This window comes from Falco cherrug, chromosome Z (assembly GCF_023634085.1).
Source record: "Falco cherrug isolate bFalChe1 chromosome Z, bFalChe1.pri, whole genome shotgun sequence".
Taxonomy (NCBI): Eukaryota; Metazoa; Chordata; class Aves; order Falconiformes; family Falconidae; genus Falco; species Falco cherrug.
Genome location: NC_073720.1, coordinates 35,302,319 through 35,326,813, shown reverse-complemented (window position 1 = coordinate 35,326,813; position 24,495 = coordinate 35,302,319). Strand labels below are relative to the sequence as shown.

The 24,495-nt window shown below is 36.6% G+C and overlaps 1 protein-coding gene across 2 annotated transcripts in view; it reads right to left on the bottom strand.

Moving 5' to 3' along the window:
- The window catches only part of CCDC171 (coiled-coil domain containing 171), a 149,120-nt gene that overhangs the window by 100,961 nt on the left and 23,664 nt on the right, over positions 1 to 24,495 (bottom strand). For both annotated transcript variants that reach the window (XM_055699131.1, XM_055699132.1), the window contains exons 7-10: positions 19,944 to 20,036; positions 18,475 to 18,635; positions 11,550 to 11,688; positions 3,204 to 3,306 (exon numbers count right to left, since the gene is read on the bottom strand). In XM_055699131.1, coding sequence (XP_055555106.1) covers positions 3,204 to 3,306; positions 11,550 to 11,688; positions 18,475 to 18,635; positions 19,944 to 20,036 — 496 coding nt within the window. The remainder of the gene's footprint in view (positions 1 to 3,203; positions 3,307 to 11,549; positions 11,689 to 18,474; positions 18,636 to 19,943; positions 20,037 to 24,495) is intronic.

Below are 24,495 nucleotides of genomic sequence, written 5' to 3'. Positions count from 1 at the left end.
CTGGCCTTTTGTGAGAAGTTTAGATTTCACATTTAAGGAAGAGACTAGTAGCACCTTACTATCATTTTTATCATTTAACTACAGCTATAGTTAAGGATGCACAGGGCTCCAGTCCTTTCTGCTCAATTACAGGAGCAGCTTCTCACTACTAGGAAAATTTTGCAATAATCTTGTTGCACAGAAAAAAGTGCTATTCCTCAATACTTCTAGCCCTAGAGAAGTTGAAACTCACAATTCTCGTTCAGTTTAAAGTAATACCTATACAGTCAATCGAGGGGTTGTCTTCCACCCCAGTTTTCCAACTGTCTAAAATGTACCTTCATTCCTAAACTCCCAGCCTGCAATTCTGTCACTGAAGCATGCCTCTGAACGATCTTAATTTACATCATGTTTGCCAAAACCAGACTTTTGCCAGTAAACTTTCCATTCTGGCATTCCTTGCCTTTGCTGCATCCCTATTTTCTCAGCGGCCCCGTCCACCAACAGAAATACCAGGTACCACGTTCCTGGACTTGCTGAAAACAAGCCTATGGTTTTAATACTGGCCAAATCTTGTCTGTCTTCGTATTACTGTGCAGGAGACATGGAACATAATCCAAACAACGCTCTCATGCTGGAGAAGCCCTACTTCAGCAACATGGGGGAAAAAAAACCCTTACTTGAAGCATTTGCCTGTTATCACCTACAAGTTTGGGGGAAGAATTTTGAGGAAATGACAGGTTCAACAGAAGTCTGCCAAGAGGTATAGAAGTGAGTAAACTTTTGAACTTGCTGCTTCAGACTTTCTGCTAACACCTTGCTAGGATAGAGTTAATTTTCTTCATAGTGGCTCATATGGTGCTGGGTTTCAGATTAAACCAAAACAGTACCGGTGGCCTGTGTTAAACAGTGACACTAACTCAAAGCAGGTAACATTCTTAATATTTTATACTCTGTTCACTTTATTTTCAGACTACTACAACCACAATTATTTTTTTTTTCTGAAATGAAGACAAATTTCCCTGAGCGCAAACCCTGTTGCTGAATAACTGCAAAGTATGGCAAACTGAAAAGGGACAAACTGAAATCATGCAAATTGCCCAGTAAGACTAACAATGCTGTGGAAAATTTATAAAGGTCACTTAAAAAAGACAAGTAGTGGATTTATGCCCATTATTCCTGAACATATAAAGAAAAAGATAACTTTTGAAAATACTTTGGTGTTTAATCTTAAAAATATAAAGTCTTCTCTTCTTTTTCCTGTAGATCCCAAAAATCACAGCCCAATCAGTACTTAAATGAAGGGGCTGGACCTTTAATACTGACAGATTTTTAAGGAGATGTCTCAACGACTTCAGCTGAAATGAAAAAAAAAAAAAACAAAACAAACAAACCACACAAAATCACCCCAAGACAGACTGCCCAGACAGCTGCGGCTCATGCAGCCCCTCATCTGCTAATTAGACTACAAAGATTTATTTAAAGATTTTTAGTTTTATTGGCACCTAGGCATTTCCATTTCAAATATGACTACATTAAACATTTTTTTGAAAATTGAAATAAATACTGTTACAGAATAAATTTACAAATACAACACGGTTAGGCAATAGCATTAAAAATTTAAGTTTCATGCTTTTCAAGCATAGTAAATAGGTAGAACAAATGTCTTGGTCAATGTCCACTTTAATATTAAAGACTCAACCCACAGCAGAGCTAAATTTGACTTTCTGCCTCAACTGAGCCTCTGCAGAGATGCTGTAGCTTAAAAAACATCTCTTTAAATCAGATCTTTCAGAGTCCACCTTAAATAAATTAATACTGAAATTATACTGTTACTGAATCCCTAATATTATAGAATCTGGTCAAAGCTATTCTCTGCGAGGTTTATCACTAGGGAGAACAGAAAACTTACTCAAAAGACAACCACTCCTCTGGAAACTGCACTTTGACAGCAGCATCCAGATCCCCCCATCCAGCTCACCCCAGAACTGCTGAAGCCCCTCTGGGCATGTGGAACTTTGCAAGATTGAGAAAAGCATATAGTTTTGAAGAGCTTTTCAGTCTGACATATCTACAGTAGTAAATCTAAGGTATTAACCACAGGAATTACATTCATAATTACAGAATAAAACTGACAGCAGTTCCTAAATAAAAAAAAAATACAATCATATAGCCCATGTGAGGAAATCAATGCATCACCGATTCAAGGCTAGGCTTTTAAGGACAACAGAAATATCAAGGAGTTCCTTTATGCAATTTTAACAGTACTGGGTCCTCCAAAAAAAAAAAAATCTCCTTTTGTGAAGACACAAAGAGAAAATATCTTCATTTAAAGATGTATACAACCCATTTTTGTCTACTGTTGCTAAGTGCAGGAACATATCGTTACAACTCACATAAAATAAACCCATTTGTTATTAAAGCAACATTTTGCCTGTCTTCTTCCAGTTTACTTGCACTATAAGTTGGGTGCATTTGTTGTCTAGTATATGATTTTCTAACAGCAATTACATAGAGAAGACCTTTTAAAATCTTTATTTAAAACTATCTATAAAAGCATACTATTTTCACTTTTTAAAAAATTACTAGCTTTAACATTAAAGTTCACTTTGTTTATGTTAGTCACCATTTCAAATGTTTAAGCAGGCAGCCGTATGTTGAGTTTGATACAATAATTACATATAAAGCTAGGCAGCAGAGTGACAACCATTGACTTGCGATTAATTTTAGAGAAAACAGAAAAATATTTGTTCTGTATTAGATCAAATGAATGCAATGTAGTACTACTCCACAATCAACAGTAAAATGTATTGTGTTACATCATGTGTCCTACACAACCTTTTTGAATATATGACCTTTAAGTTGCTGAAGGTTGCTTCAGAATTTGGCTCAGTTCAGGCAAAACATCTGTTCCCTTTGCAGGTATACTGTAAGGACTTTTTTCTCAGTTGGATTTAGAGCACAGCAAGTGAGCCCTTTTCTGACCGATCATATACACCCCAGCATTTGTAAATCAAGCTCTGGGCTGACAACAGCAGGTCCACATTCCGTCACCCTTTCTCAGCTAGCAAGGCCATTTGACTGCTGTGAGAACTGCTCTTATCATGTCATCAAATCAAAGCATGTTGAGAAGGGGGAATGCAAGAGGCATCTGCAGAATTCCCACAATGTAGTGACTTTGGAACATTGACAGATGCATCTGTCATTTTATACCTTCAACTAACCTGCTGTCCGCTGGCCTGACATGGCAAAGCTGTCCAAGAGTAACTCCAGTTCTCTCATGTTGTTTTCATACGTCTCTGTTAGAAAGACCTGGTGTTTCTTGGCCTTTATTTCACAGGAGATACAAACAAGACAAGAGGGGGAAAAAAGAAACCCATTAAAACAGTAAACAGAAGAAATACAGATCACAACATTATTTTTGTTTCCCTTTAAATTTAAATTCCTGCTGTATTTCTTATTATTCCTTTTCTTGAGCCAAGAGACCTAACATGACATCACAAATAAGTAACAGAGAACCTTGAAACACACTTAAAATAGAACTAAAGGCTTCAAGTAGTCAAAAGAAAAAGAAAAAAATGGCTGTACTAAAACCTAGTCTTGATCTTCTTCTGCTTTAAAAATATCTCAATAAATATTAACTAACTGCTGCCTATCTATGCAAGCAATGCAATCTATTGTTACACCCTACAAGGGCATCCAGAAAGACACCAAACTACTGGCAGACAGGCTAAAAATTCATGATTTGGCACTCAGTCAAATCCCACACCTATTCTCATTGCAAACCTGCCTTCTTTAATTCTTAGTATCTTCCATGCTTGATAGTGATTTCTTCAGTGTCAAAAACTCCTCCTTAAGCATGGAATATAAAGCAGCAAAGTCCTTCAGTTCCTATCACTGAATTTTCTTAAAATAAAGCTGTCCACTAAGTGTAGCCTATTGTTCAAACCAAGACAATGGCTTTATTAAATAAATCATTTAAATCAATTAATTTTAAAAAATATTTATGGCTGAAAGATATTACAGCAGATTTTTTAATCACTGCAATAGAAAGACTATATCAAATCATTCCTTCAATTTATATCTGATATTAAAACTTGTAATTTTCGAAGACATGAATCCATAACCCCAGACAAGAGCAAGGTCCTCTTAAACATATCTAGTTCTGACTTATCAAAGAAATGTACAATTTTAGCAGCTGTCAAAAAAGTAGTAACATCTCAGTAGTTCAGAAAACAAACAAAACAAAAAAGCCCCACCAAACAAAACCCCCTAATAGCCCCTCCCCCGCAAATAAGAGGAAACTATTTAAGTAACTTCACAATTTTCTTATGACAAAGGTGATGCTCAAAGATGCCTTATTACTGATAATCACTTGCATTTTTAATCTAAAATTCTACTACCTATGAATTTCCGTTTCTACTTGGTGATGGAAGATTACCTTTTTGTATTGAGAAAAATCCTACCGTTTTCTATCATTTCTATGAATTATTGGTTTGGTTATGCTTCACTGCATGTGTAAGGATCCAGTCAATTTCTCAAGCGTGGGAAATATCTTTCCCAGGAAAACTGCTACATACTGGTAGCACATAACTGTCAGACTAAAAAACCAAGAAATGCATTTAATTCTCTGCAGTGTTCTTCAGTATTCAGTTTAAATATTTTATAAATTTGCTTTACTCTTTCAATTTTAATTATATGTACTGTATATCAACTAATATATTATTCATATGTGTATTTCAATGTTAGGTCCCTTGTAGCATTTACACGCCTCTCCTTGTGTGAGAGTTTGTACTGCACTTCATAAAGAATTTCCAAACCACATCTATATATTCAAAAATAACTAAGTTTAATTCTTACTCTATAAAATTATCTATATAAATAGAGCTTGTAATTGCTGAGCTCCAGTAAAAATATTTTATGAGATGCAAACACATTAAAATAATTTAGTCCCATGTACTGATATCATCTCAAAGACCTCACATACTACAAATAATAAAACACAACAGTATGATCAGTATCACAATGAAATAAATACTCTTTTTAAATAAACTGCTCCAGCATAGACAAGGTAAGACTAAATCTTCCCAGAAGAATCTGTTCCCATGGAAGACAAATGTGAGATTTTTTTTCAATCTCCTCATCCAATTTTTTTCATTTGGTTTAGTTAATTTACCATAATTTAGTCAGTATATCGCAATCTATTCAGCTTTCACCACTCCTGTGCTTTATTTGCTAACTGCATCTACACTCCCTGAACCAGTTTCAGTCTCTCTTTTAACAGCAATAAAGATCAAAAGAAAACCCCTTGGAATAGCCAGTTTCCCTACAGTTCAGCTGTGAAGTGTGTCTTTCCTTTCTAACTCTCATTTTCAATCACTGTCCCCTTTGTCAGAAATTGAAGAAAAATACAGTAAAGCAAACTGCTGGAAATCCAGGCACAGTTTAAGAGTCCAAAAGGGTCTGAACATACCGATCTAACTTCTCACCTCTCACTGACTGGTAACTATTAAGAAAGTGCAGAGTCATAAAGTCATGGAGTAATTTAAGCCGACAGGATCCCTGGAGGTCATCTGGTCCCACTTCCCACTCAAAGCAAGGCCATGCTTGAAGTCAGATTAGGATGCTCAGAGCCCTGTTCAGTCAAGTTTTGAGTATCCTCAAGGATGGCGTTTCAACAAGCCCTTCAGGCAACCTGCTCCAATATATCACAATTCTCACAGTGAAGTTTTTCTCCTCTTACAGGTAATTAGAATTTCCCTTTCTAAAATTTCTTTTTGTCTCATACTTTCGCTGCACAGTTCTAAGGAGAGTGTAGCTCTGTCTTCTCCGTAAGTATGCATCTGAGAGTTCATGGCAGTAGGTATAACTCCCTTATTTTTCTTTTCTTCAGACTGAACAATCACAGCAAGTATATGTAACTCTTTAGTTTGAAAAGCATAATGGAGTCCACAAGCACAGAAGCCAAACATAATCAACTGCAGCTGCTAAAAGTTATCTTCTGCCAGATCCAGCTATTCCAGGAGATGAGAGTACTTCCCTCACAGCAAGTCCATCCATCATAATATATGTGTTAGAGGATGCCATTCCTGTACAGCTACTTGAAAGGTACTCGTATGAGTGTTCCTAGATTACTTCAAAAGGGAAATCAAGTGACAAAGTGCTAAAGCCTTTACTTAAACAGAGTTTGATTCCCAGACCACATTCATAGAAACAGGTGAAAGAACACTTGTAAAGTAAATCTTCTGCTGACTTTGCTTGACTTCCTGCACATCTGGGTGGACCATTCTTGACCTTGGAGGTGATCCTTGAAAACTACCTTGAGTATCAATGGCAGCAGGAGGCCTGTATGGATGCACAAGGAGCTCCTGATGAAATTCAAATATTAACAGGGAGCATAAATGAGGAAGCAGGCATAGGTGACCTGGAAGAAATACAGATGCTGTCCAAGCATGGAGGGATATACTTAGGAAAGCCAAAATCCACCTTAAGTTGAATCTGGCAAGAGACCTGAAGGGGAACATGAAAGGCTTCCTGAAGTACATCACCAGCAAAAGGAAAACTAGGGAAAATGTGGACCCGCTGCTGAATGAGGCAGGGCATCTGGTGACTAATATGCAGAAAAGGCCTTCTCAATGACTTTTTCACCTTGGTCTTTAGTGGTAGGAACCCGCCTTCAGGAACTGCAGGTCCCTGGGATCAATGGCAAAGTCTCACTATGAAGTTTGTAAATTGTAGCATACACAATGCTTCCCCAAGTCACACTTCATATCCTTAAGAAGGCTCCTGTTATCACAAAACATCCCTTGAGGACAGAAGAATTTTCGGTAGAAAAGTGTGTTTGGCAACATGTTTACTTAACTATCAATTTTACAACAGAATCACAGTTTTAAACAAATTAAATAGAAGCCAAGTATTTTTCATTGCAAGTACTGTAGACTGCAGCAAGGAGAAAAATCTTTTTTCCAAATGCTTTTTATCCTTATCTGTAAGGATAACCAGAATTATTAAGAAAGCCTACTACTGGCAAAAATTACTCTATCCACTGTCAGAATTATGCTAATCTTCCACAAGTAGGGTATCTGCATTTAGCTGGACAATTCCCTACTTCCCTGGCTGCACAGATATTTTCCTTAAGTACCAGTGCTCAATTTTCGTACCATTCCATCACCTGTTCCAGGACAAAAATGAAGTTCCATTCATTTTTCAGCATTTTCCAAAAGTCACTATTGAATGAAATAAATGCAAACGCTATGTACACTTCTAGAGTAGCCCACATGACTTGATGCTGCACACATGCATCTGCATTTCAAGTTCAGTAACACTGGAGGAGGGGGAAGATGGGTGGAACAGAAAAACAAACCATAGGCAGTTCAAGGCCTTTTCAAAATTAACTTATCAAAACCTTACTAGTATTATGCAGGGAACTGAGGGGTGCAGTCCTGCAACAAACTTGTCATTATTCCAAAAGGAATTTTCTCTACTTTGTTCACAGTCAGAGGGATTTTCCTCTGTGGCTCTCTTGCCCATGGACTAATTCATCCACTCAGTCTGCAGTACAAATCCCACCTGGTGATGGCAGAGCAAGTGCCAAAGCCAGAACTATCCACAAAGCCACGAAAAAGCAGTGTATGTTCAGACACTCCTTGACAAGCATTTGGGTAAATTATTTACAAAAGCATCACAATGTTTACCAGGCTGACCTTGGGGGAACCAAATCATAGCATTTATAGAAACAGGCTCCAAACAACTACTCCACAGTTAAAAAAAATTTGTTTTACTTGAGTTCTGCATAGCAAAATAGTGGCACAAATTTTAAACAACCAAGCATAAACTGCAGTATAAAAAAATGAAACCCTCACTGACAATCGCCATCCTCAGGCTACTATTTATTTTTGCTCAAGTATCTAACTATTGAATACTTAATAGTGTTTCCTTATTTTCTTACATTAGCTAGAACTTCCCAAAGTCTACAGAGGGGATCTTTAGAAAATGTCTAACCATGTGTAAATTAAATACAATTTCTCAACAATTTTAGTGTCTCAGTTTTAATTACCTGAAATAAAATTAATCAAAAAGCTCAAGTTTAATATGGAACTATTCCAGTCCCTTAAAGACAGATCTGTAACAACCTTTTGGTGGGAGATAAAGTTATGAAGCATCTCTGGTTTTTGAAGTTTGGGGCTTTTTAAGTCAAGAGAAAATTTTTCAAGAACTGGCAACTTCAAAAGCATTTTTTAAATTCTTGTCTTCAACCACTGGGACATCACAGCTTGAGTGACCTCTCCGCTTCCAGAATAAATTACAAAATTGGTTTCTCTGTAGATCATTTAAACATATGTTTCAGACTGACTGGTCTTCTTAAATCAGGACAATAACAGAAGTAGCATGTGGGTAAGAACACTCCATCCCTGAGTTAAGGCAAGCAAATCAAGGTAAGATAACATTTAAAAATCATTAGCACAAAACTAATGAAGACTGCATCTTGGATTTTTTGAATTCAAAGAAAAATCTCTCTTCACAATAAATCATCTAGATGATTTTGACATCTTTGCCACTGAGTACCAGATTCTACTCCACAGAATTTGTAAAACAGAATCATAATCTTCAAGGTGTTTCATTGTCTGTTCAGTCAAGACTCAAGACACTTCTTTTAGAGAACAACAGTTAATGCCTGTGTCCAGGAACTAGATTCTTGACAGTTCTGTTCAGACTTTCAGCTTACAAAAACCTACAAGGCTATTACAGACAACCGAGATGTATACAGCACATGACTGCATGCACAGCTGTAAAAGATTTATATGCCACACAGAAAAAGACAGGCTCTGGGTGTAATTTACTACACTACTTGTACACTAATTATGCTACCTCTGATAGTATCTATACAAAGGGGAGGAAATGAACACACAGTTCTTCCAAATTAAAAGGATTTATACTGAAATACCTATTTTTAATGACCTCAATTTCCTAACATGCGTTCTGGTGAACAGGTAAGTTCCCCAAATTTCAAAATACAGTTCTCATAAAGGTTCAAAATCTCCTGCTTGTCTGGTACTAAGAATTAAAGACCATTCACTACTAGGTGACAAAACCTTAAATATCCTAAGTAACTTTTACAACTGTAAAACTGTAAGAAGACACTTCTTATTCTTTCCATGGGGCAGGAATACAGCTGGGGCTGTTTCAATGTAAAATAAGTTCTGAATCATAACGGCCATTCTTCCAAATTCCTATTCTTCAAACTAAACATTTCTAAAAACCCAAGCTGGAAATAATGACAAGCTTGAGACTAACTTCCTCAGAAAAACATAATGGAAATCTTGAGAACCTGCTCATGCTGAATGTTCATAAGCAATTTTGTTTGATACCAACAGATCCTATCACATTTGATCCATGCAAATTTCTGGCAAACTTCTGCTACATGCTGATATTTAAAATTAAAAGCAACCTAAATACTTTACCATACATTCAACTGAGCCATTTAAAAAAAAAAAAAAAAAGTTTTCATGTAGTTTCCAAAGAATGTATTTTTTTCCTGCATAAGTCTGCTTCTCTAAAAACAATTATTTGGGTTTATTTCCCAAGTATTTTAGAAACAAAAACATTAACTGGTATTATAGCAGTACAGTGAGAAACCAATATAAGATTATCAGACTGGAGTGGAAAGGACACACTCAGAATGCCTAATAATACTATAAAATATAAGAAAGTAATGAATAGATCAAAAAAGCACAGGAGGGGGAAATGAAGGGAAGAGCACACACTGGCAATTTCACACAACTTTAGTACGGGTATAGGGAAGCCTAATAACAGTATATGAAATGTTATCAACACTTAGCTTCTGCTAGAGCCTTCTGTTTTTTCATTTTGGGAAGAAAAATAACTAAAAGCTGTCCAGACTGAGTAAACAAGACCACACACAGGCGTTCCTGTTTCCCAAACAAATACAAAAATCTTCAGGAAAAACACAAAGCCATCCAAGGTGATAAAAATCTAATCCCACAGGGGACCACTAATACAACTCCTCAGAAAATGAGTATTTTTATTACTTGTTCAAGACAGTCTTGTGGTTTGAAATTGTTCCAATAAAACAATTAAAATAACCAGCTCTGTGAATAAGACAGTTCTTCTAACTGAGACAATTTATTCTGCTTTTTACTTTTCAGTAACGTAATGTTCATTTTGAGTACACCATTCAATGCTGTTGCCCTCACCAGAAACCTTGATCATGCACAGAATTTTGTCCCGAATTCTTGTCAGGTATAACATACATTTTATTAAGGAACACAAAATGAAATCTCATATCACAGTGATGGCTAGCAAGTGCTCTACGTTCCTGGTAGAAATTTTTCAGCTTGGAATTGTATTTTGTATTTATACATAGCAATCATTATTGACTGTAGTTAGGGGAGACAGTTGCTTTTGTCTCTTCATATTCCTTTTGTGACTGATGACTTTTTCAGGTTAACTAGGCCAGTAAACGCCTTTTAACACATTAATACTTGCATGGAAGAAACTGTTATTCTCCCAGAAGGGGGGGGGGTGGGGGGGGGGGGGGGGGGGTGTGGTGTGTATTGAATTTTTCTTCCATTTATTAGTTACCAATATGTCTGGGAAGTGGGTAACACTAAGACAATGTATGGAATAACTCCAACTAACAGAAGACACCAGGAAGTCTGAAGATCCTCTGATGCTGGTCCCTGCTCCTGCTCACTGATTAGCACAATGCCTATAAGCAGCAGGGAATACACCGTATTTACCTTTCATATTCAGAGCTCCAGGAGAGAGAAAGAGGAGAAATTTGCAAGACAGTATCCAAAAGGTTTATACTGATGAAGTACAGAAATACTGTATATGCCGCTACACAATGTAAGGAGAGATGGTTTTCAAGATATCCTAAGATCTTTGCCTTGTCCCTGATGCTATGGAACAGGATGGCAAAATTGTTATTCAAATTTGAGGTGGGCAGAGACAGTGGGAAAGCCCCAACTGGTCACATAAACTGGAAAAAAAGATCAGAAAATAATCCACTAAACACATCCAACATGGCAAATCCATGCCAAAAAAAAAACCAACCCTCTACTTTGTCACCTTCAAACAAGCAATTTTCAACCAATTTTTAGTCAAATGCCCACACTAAAACCAATATGTTATGTGAAATATAAATAAACAAGCCTAAATGGTAGCTAGTAACACTTGGAGAAGAAAAAAAACTTGGGTAAAAAGACAGAATATTCTCTACAAGGAATCATAATTCATATCTACAAACTGTCATCTTTACTAGGAATGCAAACACAAGTTACTCTTTACTCATACCCCATACTTTTACAAAAACTGTTTTCCGCAAATAATCTTCAGTTAAATACATGGTGTACCACTTTAAATGCATTTTCAAATTAGCTTCTCCAGCATATTAGCTATATTTATGCATTTTACATGACAAAGTAGGAAGTAAAATCAGAGTAACACAATGGCAGAGTTCTTCCACAGTTCAACACAGCAAACGCAGATTATGTTCACAGTATGTTTAAAAAACACTAACAATGAGTGCCACAGGCCTTTTGTCTTACCACTGCAAGTTGCTCCTGTAATTCTCTGCAGGTTTTTTCATTATTCTCTAGTCTCTCAGAAAGGTCTTTAATTACCCTCTTCTTTTCATCAATCTTCTGATTCATTTGCTGGTTTGTGGAGAAACACTCTCTTTCTAATCTGGAAAGTTTCAGCATTAGAGAATTTTCATCAAAAATGTATAGTCAATTATACTATATAATTTTAAAGATGATAATAAATGGATATGGCACATATGTTAGTACATCATATGGCTCCTAAAATGGCAATTTTTTTTTTAACTGAAGGAAGTCATATATTCTAAGAACGAAGTTTCAAGAAGTGGCTACGCTCTTTTCAGTTACCAATGCTCGTATTAGGTTTCCAGTCATAAATTCATTTGCCCATTGGGATATGGCCTCCAAGTTACATATAATAAACAGACTTAATCACATTTTAATTAATAGTTAATTAAATCTTCATAAAGATTATGTCACATCTTGCATAATCGACCCTGATTTCACATACAAAGTTTGCTCCTAAAATTTTCACATACCTGTCTATACTGTACTCAGAATGGCATGACTTCAAATTTTCCCACCAGCAGACTGTTCCCAAAATTTCAAACACTTTTTGTACTCTTATCAGTTCTCCTGGTACTCAGGAAAACAGATGCATAAAGAGCCTGGCACGGATAAAAAGGCAACTCATGAGAAAGCTACAAGGCCAAACAGCAGCATACAGGAGACAGAAGCAGGGACAGGAATCCAAGGAAGAATTTAGAAAGACTGCCTGAGTATGTACACATGGTGTCAAGAAACCCAAAAATTCACGTAGAACTGATGTTTGCAAAGGATGACAAAGACATTGCAAACAGATCTTACCACTACATTAAGGTAAGAAAGAAAATACCAACCTGCTTCTACACAGACTAGGCAATTTATTAATAGTAGACGCAGAGAAGGTCACTGCACTCAATGCCTTTTTTGCCACAGCCTTCCTGGACAAGGTCACCCAAACCTCTGCAATCAGGAGAAGTGCTCAAAGAGGAGAACAGCTGCTAGCAGTAGGAGAGGATTGAGTCCAGGATTACTTGGAAGAAGTCAACCCATAGAAATTGAAGATGCCAGCTCACCTGCACTCAAAGGTTCTGACAAAACTGGCCAATGTCACAGCCAGGCTGCTCATTATCATCTTTAAAAGGTCACAGAGACTGGGGGAGGTCCCTGGCAAATGGAGAAAGGCAAATTTCACCCTTATATTCAGAAAAGAGCAAAAGAACAAGCTAAGGAACTACAGACCAGTTAGCTTCACCTCAGTCCCAAGAAGGTCATGGAGCAAGCCCTCTTGGAACAAATTTCTGGGCTTATGAAAGAAAAAAAAAAAGATATTTGGAACAGTCAGTGAGAATTTACCAAGGCTAAATCATGTTTAGCCAACCCAGTTATATTCCATGACAAAATGACCAGATCTGTGGACAAAAGGAGAACAATGAGACTAAATATAACAGCTTTATCAAGACTTCTGGCACTGTCTCACACAGTATTTTTATAGCCACGTTTTCAGACTAGATGTGAACTACAACACTGATAAAAACAGTTTGATGGTAAAGCTCTGACGGTGGTGGCTGATATCAATTACAATGCTCCAGGAGTCTGTATGAGAACCTGTTTAACATCTTTATCCATCACCTGGATTAGTCCAAGAGTGCAGTCTCACCAAATCTGCAGATAACAGTGAACTGGGTCAGGGTAGGTTACAACACTACACAGTTGATATACTCAAGAGAAAGGTGGCCATTCCCTACAACTTAGAGAGGAAGAACAGGCCAGCATGAACCTTCTGAGATTCAACAAGAACATATGCAAAGATCTAAACTTAGGAAGCAATAGCCCCCTGAAGCAATGTGGCTGGTAACTGACTGGGAAGCAGCCATGCTCAAAAAGAACCTGATAATCTTGGCAGACAGCAAACTAGCCATAAAGCAGTAGCATGGCATATAAGTAGACATAGGTAACAGCATCCTGGCCTCTATTACTAGTAGCATAGCCAGAAGATCAAGGGAAGTGATTAACCACCTTTTATTTGACACTCATTAAAACACATCTAGGATAATGACCACTTTTAAGCACACACCTTCCCTGTAACACAGGAAAAAAGGTGGAATGAAGTTGCAGTGGGTCACCAACATGGCTGGAGTCTGAAGTACGTACAAGAACTGAGGGAACTTGGTACATTCAGGCTGGAGAAGAGATAACTACAGGGTGTATAACAGGCCCCCCAGCATCTAAATGGAGGTTATCAAGAAGATACAGCCAGTCACTTTAAAGCAACACGTGGCTAGAGGACAAGACACAACAGCCACAAATCAAATCCAAAGAGATTCAGATAAGGAGAATCTTTCCACCTTAATGAGAGTCAAACAATGGAACAATGGTTCCTGAATATGTTCTGCCATCTCTATTCTTGGAGTTTTCAAGACCTGACTGTATGAAGCCCTGAGCAACCTGACCTCATACCTGATCCTGCAATCTATAGATCTCCTGCAATCGCTTTCAACCTGAACTGTTCTTTGATGTAACTCTTAGCAGCGTGAACATCCATCCAGGTGTCTTTTTTTTTTTTTGTCTTCTCCTATCGCTGTCTCACTAGAATTTAAAACAATGCAAAGGCCTCAAAGTTCTTCCAACTTTGAAACTTTTGAATCAGTATTGTCACTTTCTGACTTTGACTTCTTTCTTATAGGTCAATGTACCTTTTTAGCTGAAGGACTACTTCAGCAGTCCTCCAAATACCTATGTGCTTCTGCATCAGCCTGCCTGGTATTTTTTCTTTTAGCTGTAGATGGTTACTTATTCTTACGGAAAGAACTTGCCTGTTTCATCCTCCAAAGTAGCTTCTACTCCCACAGCTTTCAGAAATACAGCAAAAGCAGTTCCAATTTATTCTATGTCATGCTCTCACTCTTCAAGAAAAGTAAATTCACATGGAGACCCAAATCCCATGTTGCTTCCAATTTACATAGTGATACTGGATTCAGAGCTAATTAATAAATTATGCAACCCAGAAAAGCCTGTTTACTTGGTTTCAGTTATTAAAGCCATCTTTTCCTGAGAAAATAAATTCTAACAGGTTTGTATATCTTCCCACTTTGGTATCATGTACCCTACATCAAGTCCAGCAAAAAAGATATACAAGTGTTCTAGTGCAACAAATGAAAGTCTCCAAAACTTTCCAAAGACTAAGGCTTAAAGACAAACTCATGGGACTCTTTCAGAAAAAGGGAAAATTTGTTAGGATGCCAAACCATGGCTTAAAAGAAAAAGCCATGCTCTTGACATAGTCTGGAGTTGAAGGACCACAGCCTTCAAAAGTAAGTAGATCAAAGGCTTTTGTATTCTCTCTGAAAGGCTCTGGTGAAAGCAATCACTGATATTCACCAGTGTTACTGATACTTGTATACTTAAAAGAATAAAAAAGGCACGGGAAACAGATCAGGCAGTACATGCCACCCCATGGCTCAAGGGAACCAGGTATTTTGACATCAATCTGAGATAAAGCTTGACCTTCACTACCTATCTTCATAGAACTCCGGAAGTTTAGGTGACTGGACTAAAAAAATTGTAAGGATAAGCTGTTTCTTCAAGCTCTATTAACAAAATCATCTGTTTAACTGTGTTAACTTTCATGCCAAAGTTTGCATTCTCTGATATCACAGAAAATAATCTGTTTTTTGAAAACTCAGTTGGCAAAAGCTACTAGGAGTAATTGCCTGTATCGACAGACAACTGCATGTAGTGAAAGACACTGTTTGGGTGTTAGGCAAAGTTTATTATGATATCCAATTAACAAACAGAACAGGTGCTTTAAGTAGGCACAAATTCTTCTCTGTACAAAATGAAAACCAAAATAGGGCAAATCTGCTTTCCTGGGAAAGAAGTCTTGAACAGAATTATCCAGTTCAGAGGAAAAGAGGAAGGCTGTTTATGGTTCTTGTCGTATTTTAGTAACACAAGTACTTACTTCTCTGTAAGCACCAGTATCAAAGTTGCTAATGCAACTGGTACCATAACTATAAGAACTGTATTTCCAGGTGTTTGCCAAAACAAATACATATATTCAGGTATTTCCTACAGCAATTCCAGACAAAGAAATACAGTATCTGAAAAACAAATTTTCTTTTTGAGAATAAGTTCTCGCAGTCCCTATCTATCTTAGCAAATAAAATAATGCAATTCTTCCCATTTTTCCAAAATGTAATTTTCACAGACCAGAACTACCCTAAACACAAAAAACTTCACTTCTCAAAAAAAGTTTCATGCGTCTAGATAAAAGATCCTCACAAAGAATAATACACTACTGAATGCAGCAATGTCATTCGATATTTAACCATTATCCTTATGCTGGGTTGAATAATCTAATATAGAAAATTATCTTCCAGAGTCTCTCGAATACTTAGTTGGGAAATTACTACTTACAGATTTTCACAATTTTAAACTAACATTACTAATTTAAAATTTAAGAAGTTAACCTTGTGGTAAAACTTGTAAAGTTCTAATGGTCTGGATGTTTAAGGTGTAATTAAAAATGCTCCTAATAAGCTTACATTTTATCTCACAATTCATCTCTTGATTCTCAGAACATATTCATACTAATAATAGAATCATTCAGGCCTTAAAGACTCAAATGTCTGTCACTAACTTAGTGGAGTGTAATTTGCAATTTCTAAGTGTTTAGAAAAAAATACAGAGTTGTTGAGAGAGTACTCATGTTCACCACCTAAAGGGATAGTGGGGCTCTCCACATGATAACAACTGATCAGCACCACTCCATGTGCAGGCAGTACTCCATTTAAGGGTACTTCTTGAGACAAAAGGTCTTTGCTCACCTGAGAAACATAATTCAGAATTAAATGCTGTGAAAAACTGTTAAGGAAATTTAAATGCACACGCATACCACTTTGGGAGACTGGGATCTAGCATGGTGAAATCAACCAACCAGAACTGTTCTTAAAAATGTAGATGCAGTACTGATATTTTATGAACTTTCTGTGGGGACAAAAGGAATCTTCATGAGAGGAACTTGAACTGAAAACTATTACTGGGCACAGATATCTAAGATAAAATATCTTGTAGCAACATGAAAATGAGAATTTGCTAAAATAGATGGGCATACCTGAGAGAACCAGTGTAATCAAAGTTTAAAATAACTCAAGACAGACAAATTCAAGCACTAAAATGCTAAACACACTAGAAACCCTGAGAATCCACTTGTTTTACTGATACATAACTCCCAGTGTAATACATTTACAGTCCTTTCAGGACTGAGTATGTTTGCATGATGTGCTACGGAGTGAAGTAGCTTGTTAGGAAAAAACTACTGATCCAACAGCCATTCCTCCAAACAAGGCTGTTCTGAACACAAAAGAGCTTTTTTAAAGTAAAACAACAAAAAGTAAAATGTTACATCAGTGGTCCAGGCCTTCTCCAGTTCAAAGAAAGGCAAAGAACTTGGTATTGGTTTAGTGACATGTATGTTGCTGCCACAGAGCTCATGCTCAAAGCAAAAATAACCAGGCAGGATGGGAGTACAGTTTAATTAAATTATGTTATTTTAGGACCATAGAGAATCTTGAAATATACTTATTCAGTTTCCCAGCTGTGAAGACTGCAGTCTTCCTGAAGCATCACATTAGATTACTATCACAATGTATTTCACACATTTTCACAAATTTTTTTACATAAAAAATTTTTCCTTTCCTTAGGAAAAAAGCTTTAATTTTTTAAATACAACTCTGGTTTATCTAAATGCACAACCTTACATTCAGACTTCTTTTGGCCTTAGTTTAATGAAAAGCTCTAAGGTGTTCATAATACAGCACAGGTTTCAACTATATTACTAAAAACACCTCTGTAAACATGCATACAGAAAGACTTCCTCAGGCCCACAAACTTCCTTAGTTCTAGGAAAACCAGTTTCTTTTGTTCTCAACTATTGTTTGTATGAATACGTCAACATAAATACCTCTGTGTACAGACTCATATAATCCTAGATAAGAGATGCCAGCTCCTTTTCCAGCCCACTCTACTAGCTTGAGTCTCTTCCCACAGCCCCATTGTGCACCACCCACTTCAAGTCTTCTTAAACCTCCTCTTCCCATAAACTTCACCTCCTATCATCCTTTATTTCACATATTCCTCAATTATCTATCTTCCAACGCCATTCTTCTTCCTGACATTTTCTCACCCCAATATATACTTGATTCAGCCAGGGAAGAAGACTCAGTACTGCGCATCCTATACCTGCCTGGGGAATATAACAAAGCCTTCAAATTCTTCCAAAAACTGTCTGTTACCACAGACACAACAGCTTGTGCTGAACAGGAAAGGAATCCCAAGTAATTTCATCTGCTCTCACACACTTCAACCCCTTTTTTCTATTTTTCATTACCATGTTAAAAACTTCCTACAGTTATGCAAAAGCTGAAAACGAAATTATCCACTATAAATTACACACAACTTCTAGACAGAAGTCTTAGAGATTCATCTGGCTCACTAAACTGAAAAGTAATGTTTTCACAAGAATGTAAGTGTAAACAGAGAAAAGAAGTGTTATAAACCTGCAACTTATGTTTTCGTCATAAACATGTATGTTTTCCTCCCAAACACTACTGGTGGGCCAACCCTATCATAACTATAATTTTCAACACTTTTGCTTTGGCACATAATCTATAACAGATTGGTTATTTTCTCTGCCTACCAATCATATGTATGGTTACTGATACGGACCCATTATAAATGGAATGCCAGGTTCTGAACCTTGGCTTGTTTAGTAAATTGCACCAGACTGTGTTGCTTTCTTGTGACTGAACACTATTGAGAATGTAAACTGCAAGTGGTACTCAAACCATCTACTGCCATTTTACAATTAATTTGAAAGGTAACTTACACATTGAGTTTTTCCAAGTTCTCTTGGGCATTGTGTTTTTCTCTCTCATATGCATTTTCTACCTCTTTGAACTCTTTCTTGATCATTTCTAAATCCAAAAGAGCTTCTGAGTGGCTGGCTTTTTCCACCTGCAAAGCTCCTTCAAGGTCTCGAATTCTTAACTACCAAGTGATAAGAAAGCAATTAAAGCAAGTTAGGAAAAACTATCATAACCTTTAATGCTGTTTACATTCTGTTCTCCTTTACAGGTAACTATTCCATTAATTCTGTGTGGAAGTATAAACATAGAAAGCATTGAACACATGTAAAATTGTATGAATGCATACAGTTCAAAATGGAGACAAACAGGTACACCGACCAAAAGCACCTTTTATTTCTTTTGGTGGTAGACTGATTTTTCCTTTTTCAGTTACTACTGAAGTTTTTCACGGGAATTATAATTTTCAAGTAGACTCATGAAAGTGTGGGATTAACTCCCACTCAGCACAAAGCACACTTGAAGCTTCTTCATGTATATCAACGAGGAAGAAAACTTCACTAGCCATTCATTTTAAGGAATGTTACCCTCCCAGCGCCTTTGTATGTTGTAGAGAGAGGAAAATAAGAAAACTAAATCTTTGCTTTCTACTGCTAATCGTCACTTTAAAAAATTTAAGTGCCTATAAATAGAGAAAATCATGAGAATAAGAAAATAACTAACTGAAGAAGAGCAGCATTTATTTTTGTTACTCAGAAAAGAAGAAAACAGGTAACAAACTTCCCTTTTTTTTTCCCACTTAGTGTTTCAAAAGTCCAGTCTGAAAGGCTTGTTAGTTAGTATGAAATTACCAGAGCAACCATCATTTAGCTTTTTCTCTCTTGCTTTTTAAAATAAACCCATTACTGGCATGCTGGGTCAAACTCCATGAGAGAGTTTAGCGATACAAAGACTTACTATTCAAGTCTGTACGCTACGTTTTTTCATATAATCAATCTTTACTGGTAACTGCAGATACCATAAATTTGATTGAAGCTAAAATGTACTCTGAATAATTATACTTGGAACTGCAGTTTCAGGATGCATTGAACTCACTCCTAGAGAAGCTGGATGTATGCACTGCATCGCCAAATACCTCTAAACGCCCATTCAAAAGATACAGGGCAAGACATATAAACAGTAGTATAGCGTTCAACTACTGTGAAACATTTCCTTTCCCCTCACTATTTAACTGCTAGTGGGAATTCTCAAACTTACAAATGTGACATTTCATTATCTATTATAATAACTTTAGTGTTCCCTGAAAAGCAGGTATTTTTCTATTCTCTCCTTACGTATTAGCTATTACAATTTTGACACTTGTTGCAGAAAAGACTATTCAGTTTTCACTAAAGTAAATAAGCAGTCTTAACATTTTTGGAAGATTGTATCTTTACAATGTTATCAACTGTTTTACTGTAAACATCTACAAAATATTTAACAAAAAGTTTACCTGGATGATCTCCAAATTGAATTTGGATTCCAAATGTGCTGCTCTCTCTGCTTCAATGTTTTCTTGCAGTTTCTTTATTCTCACTGTAGCTGCCTGAAAGTGTATTTTGAAGAAATTTAAGTCCACAGAGGTGGTAAACATGACACAAAGACTACTCTATTCATTCAGTATATCACGACGCCATACAACAACCTGATATATCTGAACTACTTGTACTTTGGAACTGTGAGAACTCATACCAAGAAATACATATAAAAACAAATTCTACACATCTAGAATATTAAATTATTATTTTTTATTTATTTAAAGACATTTCTGTAGCATTATGTTGTTGATACATTTTTTTATAATCACGAAAACTGCAGCTGAAGTCAGAAAGCAGAAAGGCCAAGTTAAACATTCTACTTACTCCCTGATTATTTGCTTTTACACCAAGGTTGTCACCTGAAACAAAATAACCACACCCTGTATGTTCCAAAATACGAGGTATCAATAGAGTATCTACAATTTCAGCAACAAGGCAGATGAAGCACAGAGAAGATACAAAATTCCTCAAAAATATGTTGGCTTTGGCACCGAATTTCCAGGCAAGGTGCCCAGAACAGATTGCTTTGCAGCCCTAGACTAGTCAGTTTCCTTACAACAAAAACCTGTAAACTCTCTAACATTTCAAAGCATTAACCTAGTATTTTTTTACTGCTATGTTCCTTGACCTGTAACTCTTCTGTTATGATTTTGTCTAGCAATTATCAGGATGCTCATGATCTCATTTATCAAATACCCGAGTACTTTAATCTGTTACTATATCTCATTACACAGAACACCTGTACATGCATGCATAGTTTAAGCAAAATGGGATTCTCCAAATTAAGCTGCTACATCTTTCTTATCCATTCTTATAAGATTTAGAAAAGCACAAAAATGCAAATGACTATGCTAAGAATCTACTTGGAAATTTGGATTGCCTATAAAAAGTTCAAGTAGTTTATATTTTTTTCAAACTTTTAAGTGATCCAAGCTGAAAAAAATTCAAGTTACAATAAACACAAAAGCAATCACCAGATCAGTATGCCCAGACAAAGGCCTAGACATAGAATTTCATCTGGAAAAATACTTTTACCAAAAGCAGTAACTAAAGATCTGCTATAATGGAAATGCACATGCAATTTTAGCTACACTGTTTTCTATCAATAAAATCTTCTCTTTTCACTTTCATAATTGGATTGAAAACTAAAAATCATCCCAAAATGTCTCTTGGCTTCAAGTTAAATCAGGCAGATCAAGAAAAAGGAATTAATATTAAAAAGTCACTTAACATAAGAAGGTTATATAAATACAATGAAAGTTACAGATTTTGTAAAAGTAAAACAAAGTAGCAAGTATGCAAGACTGCATTTTGATTCTGAACATTTAAAAGAAAAGAGAGAAACATTAACTTGTTAAAATAAAAGCTCTTGGCATAAATTTAAACTTTGTATAACCACCCACGCACACAAAAGGAAAGACTTTTGAAACTGACATCCATGGAAGGCCTGCTAAAGAAAAATGCAGCAACTGCATAGAGCTTACAAAAGCTCCTCCACAGTAAGGGCTGTCAAAAGGCTTAAACTTTGCCTCTTCCCAGGATTCTACCTGTTTAACACACTTGATAAAAAAAAAAAAAAAAAAAAAAAAATCACAAATCCTGCACAAACATTGTCCTTCCATATTGCTAAGATTCTTTTGAAAAATAGCTTGATTTAGACTCTTCGCAGTACTACTCCTTGCAAACATCAGATCCTACTCCTCTTTGCCCTTAATGAAGAACTGGCGAACTACCTCCTGCTTCAATTTGGAAGGACTCCTTAGCATCCTCCAACAGGTCGACATCTGTCAACAGGATGGTTTTACACAACAACACTGCCAGCCTAGTAAAAGCAGTCAGTGAACAATAAATATGAGTGACGTGGATTTAATTTCTTTTTTATTAATATTTTAAAAGTCTGCCTGAAAATAATAAAAGTTTGAAGAGAAGAATAAAGGAAACAGTGAGGAAGGTACCTATCACAACATTCTGAAAATATCATTTTTAAAAAACAATTGGAAAATTAATTTTTTTAAAATAGAGTGAACAGAGATTTCACTGAGAATATTTCACTGCATACCCTCAAGAGCAAAAATGCTTTTCTGTTTTGTTCAAGTGCCTATTCTCATAGTGAACGCTGAAATGGAAAAAGAAAAAAGTGATTCTGCAAGTGAAGTTTTTAGGTATAACTTACTAATTCACTAGCTCTGTACTGCATTTGAATTAACTCTTACTTTATTTCCTAAGCACCAGTCCAAAGTAGAACTATGCCTTCATGTCAGCCCCTCTCCAGCTGAAACCAGAGATGCAAGACACTATCAAAATGACTAACACACTCTCTCAAATGAAGCCCCCCCAGAACTGATTTCATCAGTCCCAAGAAGAACAATAACACCAGGAAGAATAAGTAACAGCTTAAGTGAAAGCATCTGCAAGAATTAAAAATTGGAGCAATCACATTCTTCCAAACAGAGCATACAGGTATCAGTTCATGGTACTTTAAAAGCAGTCTACCTCCTCAAGCCAACATGACAGACACTAACTGCAAGGAGAAGACACATTATACAAAGGAGACAAACTCCCAGAAATATAGAAACTTCAGTCCTAAGAAAATCCTGGGACAATGAGGGAAGAGATGCAGAAGCAAGCACACCTTAAGAGGTGCCAACATATCATTCCTTTGCTGTCCTGAAATAAAAGCACTTCACTTTAGAAACAGACATACTTGTAGATGGTTCATTTGTTTTGAGTTGTCACAAGTCACTGAAGAATCAATTAGCATGCCCGTAAAAAGAGAAACACTGGCAAAACTAGTGTTTCAGCTACATACGTTTCTGGTTGTCTCTGGAATGTGAGAAACAGGCTCCTAATTACAAGCAGGACAGTAAGCCTGGCCTACTGTAAAAGAGGTACGAACCCTAGGCACTGACCAACCAAGAGCTAGATGTACCTGACAGGTATCCCAATGGAAAGTATTCAGAGATTTGAGATAGTGCACATAGGGTAATTAAATTTTAAATTAGAAAGCAAAATATTTATTTGGCAGGTAAGTATCATCTTACAGATCACATCACTATATAAAGGCAGGAGAAAATTCACTTGTTCAAAACTGGGGTTTCTTCACAATGTTAGGAGTCTCAACACCTTATTCTTGCTTTTAAAGCTCATCATCTTCTACAGTTTGATTCTTTAAAGCTTTGCTATGTACCAGTAGTTTGTTCCAATTTTGATTTTTAAAACCTTTTTTACACTAGTTCACTGGACCTTCAGAAAATAAAGATCTAGGGAGAGAAAGAAAATACATTTTCATTCAAGGCAAGTCACTGTCAGGGATCTGACAGGAACTGCCACCAATTTCTTGTATCGCTAGAAGCCAAAGATGAAGAGTGAATTATGTTCTCTTCAAAAGCCTCAGAGTATTACTCAGGTAAATCTTTATCTTAGCATATCAGTATAAGCAGCTGTCTTACACAGAAGAGATTTAGATCCTTAAAAGAGCTTGCAGAAAAATTACATATGTAAATTGACGAAGTCATGTAGATGCTGTCTGTGTCTGGTGAGACAATGAATACTCTTTTTGCTGGGTTCTATGATTTGATTGCTGAAGTTTATGGTTCACCATACATCTAGCAAATTTAAACAGTCAGAAGCCAGCAAGTAAGTGGGAAATTAGTGGGAAAACAAAAACTTCATGAGAGATATCTAGCCAGCCATTAGCACATAAGCTTTGCTAAGCAATACAGAGCTATTAAATATAAAGAAATTCAGATTTGCTTAGAGTGCTCTAAGGAAATGAATCTTGTAATTGCTATTTATCTAAGTGCACATCAGCCATAGAAGTTGCACCTGAACTCCAAGCTGAGCCTGAAGATTTGTTTGGGAAGAACACAGCTGCAAAAAAAGACTATATAGAAAATCTTGTCTATTTTGCTAGTAAAGGTTCAAACAAGCTCTGCTGATACTTACATGCACTTCCCCTTGCCATGAGAAGCTGCATGCTCTACCAGTGAGGATGATCCATTACGTACTTCGTAAGGAAAAGAAAGAAATGTCAGCCATGAGCCTAGCCTGTAACACCATACTAACAATTCCAAAAAGAGGAATGAGATGAGCAAAGGAGTTTTGTGTTCCCATCTGACAAACAGAAAGAAACTGTTACCAGAAGCATGTTAGCCATGCAAACCTCTTTGCATCAGACAAAAGGTGAGAAACAGTACCCTTAGTGAACTATGTGTCCAAACACATCACAACATCTACCTAGAAAGAGGTAGCTGTGCGAAACCAGGACAACAGGTCACAGAGAAAGGCTGCAGGTCACAGGCATCTAGACCACAGTCTTTCAACTGGGTGCCCAATAGGAATCCTTTCTGATTTAGCTTGGAAAGCTTCTTGTCAGGACCAAGTCACAGAGATCTATTTGAAGGACAGATCCAAAAAGTGGGTTCTGCAGTGGTTACAAAGTGTTTCCTTATACAATACTGAAAACAA